At 42.7% G+C, this 14,348-nt stretch overlaps 1 protein-coding gene across 1 annotated transcript in view; it reads left to right on the plus strand.

Moving 5' to 3' along the window:
- LOC143960990 (adhesion G protein-coupled receptor E3-like) overlaps positions 1–1,185 on the plus strand; it is a 130,423-nt gene extending 129,238 nt beyond the window's left edge. The window contains exon 18 of the mRNA XM_077470082.1: positions 574–1,185. Within this exon, the coding sequence (XP_077326208.1) occupies positions 574–651 (78 nt within the window). The 3' untranslated portion in view covers positions 652–1,185. The remainder of the gene's footprint in view (positions 1–573) is intronic.
- Positions 1,186–14,348: the final 13,163 nt, after the last annotated feature.

Here is a 14,348-nt window from a genome sequence, read left to right on the forward strand (position 1 = left end):
CTACATAACCAAGGGGCCCACAGTTCCTGCCTGTAAAGGGCATTTGATTCAGCCCTATTGTCAGATCACCTTACAGTGTGCCAGCTGGCCCTGGGAGATGTAATGCATCATGCAAGTGTTGTGCTGGAGGAAGCTGAGGACTGTAAATAGTCTGCACAGAAGACGTTGTCCCTGCAAAGTTCTGCTAAATTCAAGTGGGCATCCCATAATACCCCTATTCCCATCCAAGTTCAATACATCTAATAAAAACACAGAAACAAAGCTGCAAGGACTGTTTTCTGACTCCAGAGTGCTGTGGAAAATCCTGTGTGGTGGGGGATCCCTTATTCACCAGTGGCTCCTGCGGGGGTAGCGTTTAGTCTCATAGCCCCCACAGATGCACTGAGCAATGATAGAGCAGGGCTAAGGTGAGTATAAGTGGGGGGGGGGGGGGATGCCCTATAAAGAGAATCTGTCATGTTGCTCTTAATGGCTTAAGTCACAGAGCCTTGACCCCCTAAAAAAAAAATGACATCTGAAATCCACACTACCTGTTGATAATACCTGTTTTTATTTTGTTTTCTTTATTGCTAGGTAAACATGTCTAATATGACTGTGCCAACGGCCACCACCAGCACATTATCAACAGAAAGCAAAGCCCATTGGATGTAGCACACGTTATGGACACGTTCGGGAAACTTTTTTTTTCTGCCACAAATGTAACCAAACAAGCAAGCTATGGCTCACCCCAATAGAAGTGGATATGGGATAAAAGATTCCATGATGGGGCCACAGATTACATCCGGCTACTATGCCAGACCTAAATTGTTCCACTAAAATCCCAATTCAACTCTCTATTTAAATCAGCTAAATGCATTCCATGTACATTAAAACAAAAAGTGTATAAAGTCTTGCAGTTAGAAAGCAGCCAAAGAAGTCCAACACACCCCATTTGCACATGCTCCCTGCTGATTGGAGAGCTCTAGTTCCTACTCAGTAGGGGGTGTGGTGGACCGCAAAATAAAGGCCACTGCTTACACACAGAGAGCAATGTGCTCCTGTGCACCATGCTGGCAAGGAACAGGTTTTCCTTCACATAATGTGGATGCTTTCTAAAGAAAATCAACAGTATGGCTCCATACCTTTTGTTTTGATGCACCTGGTATATATTCATTTGATTTAAACTAAAAGTTCAGTTGGGCAATATTTTAGTGTGTGTGTGTGTGTGTGTATATATATATATATATATATATATATATATATATATATATATATATATACATACATGCACTGCCCCCTTTCACACTGGGGCACTTTTCAGGTGTTTTAGCAATAAAAATAGCACCTGTAAAATGTCTGAAAAGCGCCTCCCAAGCCACCCCAGTATAAAAGCTCAAGTGCTTTCACACTGGGGCCATGCGCTTGCAGGGTGAGAAAAAAAGTCTTGCAAACAGCATCTTTGGGGGTCGGTGGGAGAGCGGTGTATACACCACTCCTCCACCGCCCCTGCCCATTGAAATAAATAGGCAGCACTGCCGAAGCGCCTGCAAAGCGGGCGCTATCAATCCTTTCTTCAGGCCGCTAGCGGGGTTTAAAATCACCCTGCTAGCGGCTGAAAAAGCACTGCTACAACACTAGCGCTGCTTTACTACTAACGTCCGCACTACCCCAGTGTGAAAGGGGACTTAGTGGTACATAATTGTGAAGTGGAAGGAAAATGATAAAGGGTTTTCAATTTTTTTTTTTTTACAAATATCTAAAAAAGGTGGAGTGCATTTGTATTTAGACCCCTTTACTCCAATACCCCTAACTAAAATCTAATGGAAGCAATTGCCATCAGAAATCACCTAATTAGTGAATAGAGTCCACCTGTGTGTAATTTAATCTCAATATAAATATAGCTGTTCTGCGAAGCCCTCCAAGGTTTGTTAAAGAATCATAGTGAACAAACAGCATCATGAAGGCCAAGGAACACACCAGACAGGTCAGGGATAAAGTTGTGGAGAAGTTTAAAGCAGGGTTAGGTTATAAACATATCCCAAGCTTTGATCATCTCACGGAGTACTGTTCAATCCATCATCTGGAAATGGAGAGTATGGCACAACTACAACCCTACCAAGACATGGCCGTCCACCTATACTGATAGGCCGGACAAAGAGAGCATTAATCAGAGAAGCAACCAAGAGGCCCATGGTAACCCTGGAGGAGCTGCAGAGATCCACAGCCCATGTTGGAGAATCTGTCCACAGAACAACTAATAGTCATGCACTGCACAAATCTGGCCTTTATGGAAGAGTGGCAAGAAGAAAGTCATTGTTGAAAGAACGCCATAAGAAGTCCTAATTGCAGTTTGCGAGAAGCCATGTGGGGGACACAGCAAAGATGTTGTAGAAGGTGCTCTGCTCAGATGAGACAAAAATTGAACTTTTTGGACTAAAAGCAAAATGCTATGTGTGGGGGAAATCTAACACTGCATATCACCCTGAACACACCATCCCCACCATGAAACATGGTGGTGGCAGAATAATGGCAGAATCATGTTTTGGGGATGCTTTTCTTCAGCAGACACAGGGAAGCTGGTCAGAGTTGCTGGGAAGGTGGATGGAGCCAAATACAGGGCAAACCTATTAGAGTCTGCAAAAGATTTGAGACTGGGGAGGAGGTTCACCTTCCAGCAGGACAATGACCCTAAACATACAGCCAGAGCTACAATGGAATGATTTAGATCAAAGAATATTCATGTGTTAGAATAGCCCTGCTAAAGTCCAGACCTAAATCCAATTGTGAATCTGTGGCAAGACTTGAAAATTGCTGTTCACAGACACTCTCCATCCAATCTGACAAAGCTTGAGCTATTTTACAAAAGAAGAATGGGCAAAAATGGCACTTTCTAGATGTAAAAAGCTGGTAGAGACATACCCAAAAAGACTTGCAGCTGTAATTTCAATGAAAGGTGGTTCTACAAAATATTGACTCAGGTGGGCTGAATACAAATGCTCGCCATTCATATTTATTTATAACAAATGTTGAAAACCATTTAGTAAAAGACATTTAAGTTTCTGGTTGTAGCATGACAAAATGTGGGAAAAAAAATACTTCAAGGCACTATATATACACAGTATCTCACAAAGTGAGTACTCCCCATTTTCACTTAGGGGTGTACTCACTTTTGTTGCCAACGGTTTAGACATTAATGGCTGTGTGTTGAGTTACTTTGAGGGGGCAGCAAATTTACACTGTTATACAAGCTGTACACTCACTACTTTACATTGTAGCAAAGTGTAATTTCTTCAGTGTTGTCACTATATACAAAAATGTGATGGGTGTACTCAATTTTGTGAAACACTGTATATATACACAGTACTGTGCAAAAGGTTTAGGTGGGTGTGAAGAAATGCTGTAAAGTAAACATGCTTTCAAAAAGTTTAATTTGCTTATTTTTATCAATTTACAAAATGCAAAGTGAGCGAACCAAAAGAAATCTAAATCAAATCAACATTTGAAGTGACTACCCTTTGGCTTCAAACCAGCATCAGTTTTTACACTTGCACACTTTGTACACTTGCACAAAGTCAGGGATTTTGTAGGATTAGAGTCAGGTGTGAAGTCAGCAGCTACAAATACTGTTGACTTTTAATATGACACTTACCTGTCCAGGGAGCCCACGATGTCAGCACTCAAAGCTGACCCATCCCTCAACTCCGAGTGCAGACGCCGCCATCCTTACTCAGGAAAAAAGGAAGTGAAGCCTTGCGGTTCACAGCCTGTTTCCTTCTGCGCATGCGCAAGTCGCACTGCCATTCTGAATGGTCCCGTTGTCTTCTGGGACCTGTGTGTCTCCCAGAAGGCAGCGGGAGGGAGAAGGAGGGGCCGGACATTGCCTACTTCGCCACACAGATTGCGGTGATCTTTCCCGGGAATTGGGAGCAAATACCTGGATTTGACAGGTATCCACTCCCCCTTGAAATGTTCCAAATGTGGCACCAGAGGGGGGAGGAATCCAATCCGTGGAAGTTCAATTTCTGGTTGGAACTCCGCTTTAACTGAAACAGTTGTGTAGAAGGCCTGAAGTTGAGTGGCAAACAGTCAAACTTTGCCATTAAGGTTAGGTTATGGAAGACAGTTTCATGTCACAGGTCAGACACCATGGCGAGACTGAGCACAGCAACAATATACATGATAGTTATACTACATCAGCAAGGTCTCTCCCTGGCAAAGATTTCAAACCAGCATCATGGATTCAAGTATATCCAAACATAAAACATTTTTCCTTCTTCATTTGGATAGATTGGGAAAGGATTGGATTAGAACCCTTCCTTTTTTATTGCTTTTTGTGCCCCCACTGGAAATATTTCCTCTCTCTATCTGCCCCAGTCTTTATTGTCACTTGGACTGAAAGTGGTAATAAAAGTGCAGGAAAACCCAAAGTTCTGAGTCGATACAGGAATAGAGGAGAAATATTCCCATGCAGACACTTGTTACTCTGACAGCTTTCTAAGAGATAAATTATATTAATTCTAAGACATTTCTGTGAATTAAAGATCTACAAGTCCCATGTGCCACATCGGTAGACATCTTGTAGTTCTCAGTGACCTGCGAGGGTGCTGATGAGTGTCCTTGTAGTTCATGTATTCTTCTTCAGTTCAGTAACTGTCTGCCCATACGGGAGATACGGGCAGACAGCTGTACTGAGTATCTGCGGGATCCTGGCTTTGCAACCCCAATCCATTGATCATGGGTTTGCAGGCTGCAGTGTAAAAAAAAAAAAAAAAAATTCTATTTTTCACTTGTAAAAGCTGCATTTTAAAAAAAATGTACTAACATGTTAAAGCTTATATGAGATTTTATTTAGTGAGTTTACTTATGTTTTAAAAACTAACAATGTGTATTAATGATCATATGAGAGTGAGGACTGAAATTTATCACACGCAGGACTCAAGTACTTTTCTTGTTACACAAATGTTAATCAGTTGTGTAAAATTAAGTGCATCCATGTATGATGTATATTTAAAATCATTTTTATGAACAGTTCCCAATTTAAATAAATCCATATATTAAGTGTTTGTTGCTGCTTTTGCTGTTTAGATTATTAAATAGAAACAAAGAAACCTAAGGCTTGGTTCACACTGAGGAGACCTGTCAGGCAACTTAGCTGTCTGACAAGTCACGCTCCATGCAGTGCAATGGAACTGAAAAAGGTTAGAAACCTTTTTGGGGTGACTTCAGAGTGATTTGCATTGACTTCTTTTACAGATGTAGTTTGCAAGCCGCGCTATAGTCAGGCTGTACAGGGCGGCTTCAGAGTCAGGCCACTTTGAAGCCACCCCAGAGTGAACCGGCACTAAAGGATGAGGGGGACGAAGACAATGTGGTCCATTGAGACTTCGTTTTTTTTTTGTTGGTTTGTTTTTTAACCTTCTTGTCTGCGTGTTGATCTATATTTAACCCAAGTATATTTAAATTTACTTACTTTTGATTGACTCACTACCTCTACCGAAAGTCCGTTCCCAGCATGAACTACTCTTTTAGGAAAATTATGCTTTCTAAAGCCCCATACACACTATCAGTTTTTCTGCTGAGTTTTTCCTTCAGATTTACCAAAACCATATAATATGAGGTCAAACCTTAGGAGTTTCAATTTGTATGCAATCAGGCAGGCCCTTGCACTACATGGTTTTGGTAAACCTGAAGGAAAAACTCAGCAGAAAAACTGATAGTGTGTATGGGGCTTAAGATTCGTTTTTAACTTTCCTCCACCTAGTTTGCGCTCATGTCTCTATATTCTTGATCATATTGAAAATATTGCCCGCACAAACCTTATTAACACCCTTAATGTATTTAAAGGTTTAATTCACATCCCCAAACCCCCTTATTTTCTCAGGACTGTAAATATTATGTCTCTCCTGATCTGTTTTATCCCTCAGACCTTTCACATTATTTGCTCCCTGTCTTTGAATTTGTTCAATATTATCAATATCTGTTTATAAATGAGGTCTCAAGAACCCGACACAGTATTCTACGTGAGGTCTAACTAAAGATCAATATAGGGACATCTGGAACTTCTTCCTCATGCTGGTGATCCCCTTTGTGATAACTAAGGATCTACATAGAGGAATCCTTCCTCCTGCTAGTAATCCCTCTAGTGATAACCAATGCAATAAATATATAACCAATGGGACTTTTAAGGTAGCACACATGTAAAGCACACATGTAAAAAGTGAATGCAAAACTTTATTACAAAACAAATAAAAAGAACAAAGATCAGAAGATACAATAAAAACATTACATAATGGTGTACAATTCAATTTTAAGATGCCCTGCTTAGTACACAAGGAGCCAATCAGTTCATGTGTTCACAGGAAGCATACCAATAGGAGGAGAAAGTAGAATGACAGAAGATGAGCTCATTATAGTGCTGTTTCTTCTTTAATTGTGCAGTCACAGGCAGGGGCAGGTCCAGGATGACCTAGGTAGAGAGGAAGTGGGTTGAATACTGCTGTTCTTCAAAAAAAAAAAAGTTTTTAATAAGCTCTTTGATTTTATCTTAAATTTGCTTGTAATTACCTATACAGTTCTACCTGTAATTAAAATAAGAAGAAAATAAATACTACCTCTCCTGATTCCCGCAACTATAGGCTCTGCTGTAAAATTTGGAGACCATTGCAGCATTTGTCCAACGCTGCAACAATAATCCCAACAGTCCAAAATTCACAAATGTACTGGACCCCTCAACTTTGGTGTTTCTTGATCTAGAGCTTGCCCATGATCAAGGCAAAATTATCACCAAGAACCAATTTAAACCAATGGGGGGTAATTCTTATTTGCACTTTGGCAGCTCCCACCACCCCAATTGGAAGAAGAAAACCCCTACCGAACAGTTTTGTAGACTTAAAAATAATTGTAGTAGGTTAGATGATTATGAGGAACAGAACACGATTTTGATCAATAAAAAAAAAAAGGGTACTCCAAGAACCTTAATTTTGCAGGCCTACAACCGTTATCCTGTTAGTACTATAGATAAGATGAAGAGACCTCAACTCATTAAGGTATGTTGGTATATTACTACATTTAACCACTTGCCGACCGGCGCACTCTGGCAGAATGGCACGGACAGGCAAATGGGCGTACCTGTACGTCCCTTTAAATTTGCCACCTTGCCATTGCGTGCGCGCCGGTCGGGACCTCCGTGAGTTGGATCGCAGGTCCGGCGGACTCGATCACCACGGAGATACCCGTGATCGTCTCACAGGAGATGCTAATGTAAACAAGCATCTCCCTGTTCTGCTTAGTGACAGTGTCACTGATCTCTGCTCCCTGTCATCAGAGCAGAGATCAGTGATGTGTCACACACAGCCATGCCCCCTACAGTTAGAAACACGCCTCCACCACTGCCACCTAGTGGTTAACCCCTTGACTGCCAGTGTCATTTACACGGGAATCAGTGCATTTGTATAGCACTGATTGCTGTATAAATGACAATGTTCCCAAAAATGTTTCAATAATGTTCGATGTGTCCGCCATAATTTTGCAGTCATGATAAAAATCGCCCGATCGCCACCATTACTAGTAAAATCAATAAACGCTTATTGCGATTTTTTTACCAAAAAATATGTGGAAGAATATGTATAGGCCTAAACTGAGGAATTTTTTTTTTTTATATATATTTTTGGGGGACATTTATTATAGCAAAATGTAAAAAACAATGTGTTTTTTTCTAAATTGTCGCTCTTTTTTTGTTTATAGCTCAAAAACTACAGAGGTGATCAACTACTGCTGGTCTTTGGCCAGCAAAATGGTCCGGGGCTTAAGTGTTTAATCATAGTTTTGGAGAAATTAAACACATTTTAAATAAATATAGGTACATTTTGGAGCAAGATCCGAAATGAACTCTGATACTACTGTAAGAAGTTTTTTTAAAAGCTTTCAACCTTAAGAACTGTGTAGTTCCTAGCAAGTTGCTTTGAGTGATAAGTTTGCACCATGACCTTCGTTCAATACCCAGGTCAGCAATTTCCAGAGTAAGAAGCCCTTGTGTCTGACCTGTCAATTTATCACACATAGTCAGCCTTCCTTTTGAGATACTGCCAGCTCATTATATCCTATAAACAATTTATTACATGCTCAACTGTATATGTCATTTATGCCTTAGTGTGCCCCTGTGGATTTCTCTACATTGGATGCACGATGAAAACACTTCACATAAGGATCGGTGATCATCGCTTATCACTAGTGGTTTGTCTGGTCATAGCGTTCCACACCATTTTGTTCAGAAGCATAACAAGAATATTGCTGACCTAAAGGTGTTTGCAATTGAATATATACAAGCTAGCTTTTTCATTCAACGAGAGGTTCCTCAGGTTGTGCAAGCAGGAGACACATTGGATTTACAAACGTAATACTTTGTGTCTGGTTGGGCTAAATTTGGATCTTGAAATACATACCATCCTCTAATTTAATACCCTTGGTTAATATTTATATTTTGAGCATGCTGAATAGGCTATTCTTAAGTATATAATGAAATTGTTTAAGTAGGCACCATAATAATAATATTGCTGGATGACAGCTTTAGCGATTTTTAGAATTTCATTGGCATGATTGTATTTATGTTTTTCATTTATTAGTATACATTTGTATCATTAATAGACAGAGAGTTGGTTGTGTGGTTATATATCCACTGCAAGTTGTATTTAATTGTATATGTTCATTATTGTTTAATGTTGCTGTTTTATATAAATGTATCTGCATGTTATGTATATTTATCTAGATTACATACATCAGATGCACATACGCGTTGTTTTTTATGGTATAAATTGTTTTTAATATTTTAATATAATTTAGATAGCAGTTATGCATATAGTTTAATATGAATTCATTGCATCAAATATGTATCAATTCTATCAATTGTATCAATTTTAATCTGGTTTTAATTTGTTATTTATTACTGATCCTTTAAAAGAGGGAGTTCTGGCTGGATGGCTTCATTTACATCCCATAATTTGCCACCTATCTGGTTCCATCTCCTTCCTTATAAACCTGTGTAGGTTTCAAGAGGTAACTTGGGAGGGGGGGGGGGGGGGGGGCAGTCCCTCTATGCTTCATTGCCATGGAGATTTTCTGATGCTCTTTGTGCTCCTGAAATCTGTCACAGTGTGCCCTTGTTGTAGCCCAGTTCCCAACAAGCGCCATTCTTTAGGCGGTTCTGTGGTTCCGCTCAGGGGGTGTATCCCTTCTCAGAGGCTTCCTTCTTGGTTATGTAATAAGGACAGCAGCCCTCACTCGGCAGGCCCTCAGCAGTGTGAGTGATTGGTCCATTAGCTTCCCCTGGTGGTTACCTGCCTCTTGGAGCACCATCCCTCGATTGACACCCTAGGTTTCCCCGCTTTGGTCAATCACATTTTCATTCATCCTAGCTCTTCCCACCTCTTCCATCTGGAGAGTGTGCAATGCATCCTGTAGAGGTATATCCTGGCTCTGGGAGTGGTAGGTCCTTCCCATCCTTCTGCCGAACAGCCGCAGCTCCCTTCACCCCTCTGGCCAAGAGGTGCAGGTGGTAACATCCAGCCCAGACTCCTCCATCACAGACTGATAAATTTACACATGTAAGTTAACAATTGTTTCAATAAAGTTACTTTTTATATGGAATCTACTACTGTTTTACTAATGACATTTGGGAAGCCCTAATGGAGAGACTAAATGTGGCAGTACAGGCTGTTCCTGGGACTGATCGGCTGCACCAGTCTTCCGTCAGATTCCATTGGGCTGTGTATGAGCGGATTCTTGGCTCTACTCGCTTTACTTATTGTGGACTTTACTGGTATTGGTCACAAATAGTGATGGACGAACTTCCGACGGGACGTTTCACAAATGCGAACCGCGAACGTGGCCAAAAGTTTGCGAACCGCAAAGTTCGCAGAGGACCCCATTGACTTTAATGGCAGGCAAACCTTAAAAATATTTTCAGCCACAAAATACTTACTAGCTGTGCACACCTAGTCCCACAACATGGACACTGACATAACAAAAGTATTAAGTGAATCTGGGATCGACAACAACAAGCATTCTTTTTTTATCTGTGAAATTTTGACAATTCAGGAGCGCATGAAGGCCATGGAGGAGAGGCAAGGTCAGGGCAGGCTATGAAGGGGGTGCAGGAGATGATCAGTGCCACAGTCAGGGCAGCACAGTCCTGTGACAGTGTCCCAGTGTGCCAACCTGTGCTTGAGCCCCTCCCTCTGCCCGGCCCTTACCCCCACCTATACAGGGCTCCACTGCGGGCTCCCCATGTAACGGAAACCTGCGTTACATCAGAGGGGGGCGGAGTCACCCATACGTCATTGGGGAAGCCCTGGCTTCCCTCACTAGCGTCAGAGGGGGCGGGGTCAGGTGACAGGTGGCCTGTTTGATTTGGTGTTTAAATCTGCTTCAGAAATACCATATTTTGAGTGGGTTGTAGACTGCTTTTTTTCTAATTGATTATCCAACCAAAATTCTGGAGAGTTGTAAGGAGAATTTCCCGGTGTTGGATCAGCGTCTCCCGATTTTCTGCTAAAAGTAGGATATCGTCCAGGTAATGGGGGATTCACAATCCCTTTTTCCTGAGGAATGCCGCTAATGGTAACAGAACCTTGTTGAATGTCCTGAGTGCTGAGGAAATGCCATATGGGAGACACCAAAATTGGAAATGACATTGATTGATGGCGAGCTGTAGAAAATTTTGAGAAGCCGGATGATTTGGGATATGAAGATAGGCTTCCGATAAATCTATTGATAGCATCCAGTCGCCCAGATTTATTGTCAGGAGTATGGACTGGAGACTTTCCATTTTGAAAGCTTCCACTTTGATGCCTTTGTTGAGTTTCTTGAGATCTTTTTTTTTTATCAGAAAACAACTTTTATTTCTGGGTCTGTGCAATAACAGCAAATAAACATAGGATACAGCAAAAATGTGCATACATTTTGTGTGATTCAATACAGCATTTGCATACATCAATGTTATATTAAAATATAGACTTTGCAGGGAATATAAGAAAAAAAAAGAGAAAACTACAGTTTTACCAGAGGGCTGGCTCCTCACCCGAAGGCATGAGTATTACATCGAGGCAGGTGACCTCAGCAGTCTCAACATCCTTAGGACCAGGTATGGCATTGATACTGGGGCATATACTTGTGGGGGAGAAGTCAGTCATTCTGCGCCCTTATGCCCCTAAGATTAGTTCATGCCGTCAGCGGGGACTCCAACCAACGACCCCAGATTTTTTCGTACTTGGCTGGGCAACCCTTCAATTTGAATATGGTACTCTTATAGGGTAAGACTTGATTCACCGCAGATATCCACTCCCGAAGTGTCGGCACCTCCACCCGCATCCATTTTCTAGCCACCAGCAGTCTGGCCATAAACAGGGACTCCTGCATAAATATATGGATTGCTCTATTTTGTTCGTGCTCAGGGAGAATACCCAGCACGCACTGCTTGGGGCATAGGGTCAGGGGGGAGCCCATCTCATCATGCAGAAATTTGACTACCTGTTCCCAGTATGCCTGAATCGCCGGGCAAGCCCATAATAGGTGGTAAAAGGAGCTGTTTTGATCTCCACATTTAGGACACACGGGCCTACAGTGCGTGTTTTATTTTGCTACCTGGGAAAGGGTCAAGTAAGCTCTGTGTAGCATGTATAAGTGTGTGAGCCTGTCCGATAATCTAGGGGACGCCAGCCTGCCCACCTCTAGTGCATCCTCCCATTCATCTTCCTCCAATCCCCCAACATCTCTCTCCCACCTTGCCTTCAGGGTACCATTCATCTCCGCAACCACGGGCAACGTTAGAGTCTTGTAGCAGATTGATATTAGTTTTTTGGGATCCCCCAGTCAGCACATCCACCAGGCTCACTGACTGAAGACCGGCCTCAGTATGCACAAATTGAGCCTGCAGAGCATGGAGGAGCTGGAGAAATCGAAAAAAAACATAGTGTTGGGTAAGTCAAAGGTCTGTTTAAGGTCTTGGAATGATTTAACTCCTGTGTCGTCCATAACTTGGTGGAGGTACAAAACCCCCCGGGTGGCCCATGGGTCCATGTCCGGGATGGTAAGTAGTTCAGTGAGATTACAATTATGCCATAGTTGCATGTAGGTATGAATTGGTGATTTTCGCAGTGTGCGTAGGGTCGCCGTCCAGAGTCTACAGTGGTGATACACCTGTCCCTCCCTCCCAGACTGTGTAAATTCCTTAGATTACTGAAAACAAATTTGAAGGGATGCGCATTTTGGGTGGGTGTTGTGGAGCATGCCAGGGCCAAGTATCTATGCTTGTCTTCCTTATCAATATAGAAAAATTGGGATAATTGCGACGCAAGGTAGTATGCTTGTAGGTCGGGCACCGCTGCTCCCCCCATTTCCACTGGTTTCCTGAGGACTCTCCAAGACACCTTGTGTCTAGATGCTCCCCAAATAAAAGAGTTGAGAATAGAATCCATTGTTTTAAATATGCAAAGGAGCAGGTATGTTGAAGAGTGCCAGAAAATATACAGGAGTTTTGGTAACAAAATCATTTTAAATAAGTTGATACGGCCCATCACCCCGAGTGGGAGGCGTGCCCAGTTCTGTGTTTTATGTTTTATCATTGCAAATAGGGGTTCTATATTTAATATAATGTAATCTCCCAGTGTGCGGGTAATCTGAATGCCCAGGTATTTAATTTGGCTGGTCCTCAGTAGGGGTAGACGTGCTTGTTCCAAGCCTGGGGATCCTATATCTAACGGGAGGATCTGCGACTTGTCCCAATTTATGCGAAGTCGGGAGAACCTCCCAAACTGTTCTATGAGTCTTAGGGCCATCGACAATGAAGAATCTGTGTCTTCCATGTACAGTAACATGTCATTGGCATATAGACAATTTTTTTCCAGTATAGGGCTAGCCCTAAGGCCTTTTATATCTGGGTGTTGTCGGATGGCTATCGCCAGAGGCTCAACCGCCAAGGCATATAACAGCTGGGACAGTGGGTATCCCTGACGCGTACCCCTAGACAGGGGAAACACATCCGAAACCATGCCGTTCACCAAGACTTTGGCAACAGGGGATGAAGTTATGCCCCATCCCGTACCTACGCAGACATTCCCACAAGTACTCCAACTCTACGGAGTCAAATGCCTTGGCGGCATCGAGGCTGACAACTGCACAAGATCCCACAAAGTCATGTGTGGCCCTTAAATTTAGGAAAAGGCATTGCAAATTATATGTTGTGTTCTTGTTGGGCATGAAGCCTATCTGATCTGGGTGAATTAAGGTAAGTATAACCTGGCTTAAGCGGATTGAAAGAATTTTGGCTAGAATTTTAACAGCCAATTGAAGCAGTGAAATGGGGCGATATGACTCTGGCAAGGAGGAGTCCTTGCCAGGTTTTGGTATTAGAACTATCAGGGCTTCCCTCATAGAGTGCGGGAGGGTGGAGGTGTCAAAGATATGTTGGTACAGGTCCCGTAGCCTGGGTATTACTACTTCCCCAAACTGAGAATAGAATTCTAACGGGAGACCATCTGTTCCCGGAGCCTTAGCTGTGGCTAGGTTCGAGATGGCCTCCTGTATGTCCTCAGTAGTTACGGGAGCCTCAAGCAGGGCGATCTGGGCTTGTGACAGTGGGGGAAAACTCAGGTCCTGCAAAATGTCCGTCGGTTCCTCAGGGGTATAGTCAGCCTGCGAGGAATACAAATTAGCGAAAAATTTATAACTAGTGTAGAGTCTGTGATTTGATCTCCTGTAGAGCTCAGCAGAGACACAACGACTGGGGGCCTGTGTTCAAGATGCGCTAGGTAGGCCAAAAGCCTACCCGCCCGTTCCCCGTGTTCGTAGACCCTTTGCCTGCAGAAAAAGATTTTCCGCTTGGCTTTCTCGAAATGAAGGTTGTTGACTATCCTGGACTGTGCTCCAACTATATGTGCATTTTCCGGGGAGGGGGCCACCCTAAATCTTTGTTTAATCACGTCCAGTTGTGCCTCCACCTGGCGCAGGGCATTTGCTGAGGATCTCTTGTATCTAGATATGGGATTAGAGAGTACAATTTTAGCGAGTAACTTAAACGACTCCCAGATTATCCCAGGCGAGGCCGAGCCTTCATTGGTGGTAAAGAAGTATGCCAACTCTGCCTGAACTATGTCAATGTCGGGAAGTATGGTGAGCCAAAATGGGCTGAGACGCCACGTTGGGGATGTTGGGGGTGTCTGCAATTCAATCATGGCCCAATACGGGGCATGGTCAGAGAGGACTCTAGACCCATACCCTACCTCCAAGAGGCTCGGCAACAGAGAAGTGGTAATAAAAATATAATCTATCTGTGACATGGTGGAATGGGAGGCAGAAAAACACGAGTACCCCGAAAG

The sequence above is a fragment of the Lithobates pipiens genome, unplaced genomic scaffold (genome assembly GCF_037356315.1).
Source record: "Lithobates pipiens isolate NorthernLeopardFrog02 unplaced genomic scaffold, aLitPip1_a1.2 Scaffold_8, whole genome shotgun sequence".
NCBI classification, from domain to species: domain Eukaryota; kingdom Metazoa; phylum Chordata; class Amphibia; order Anura; family Ranidae; genus Lithobates; species Lithobates pipiens.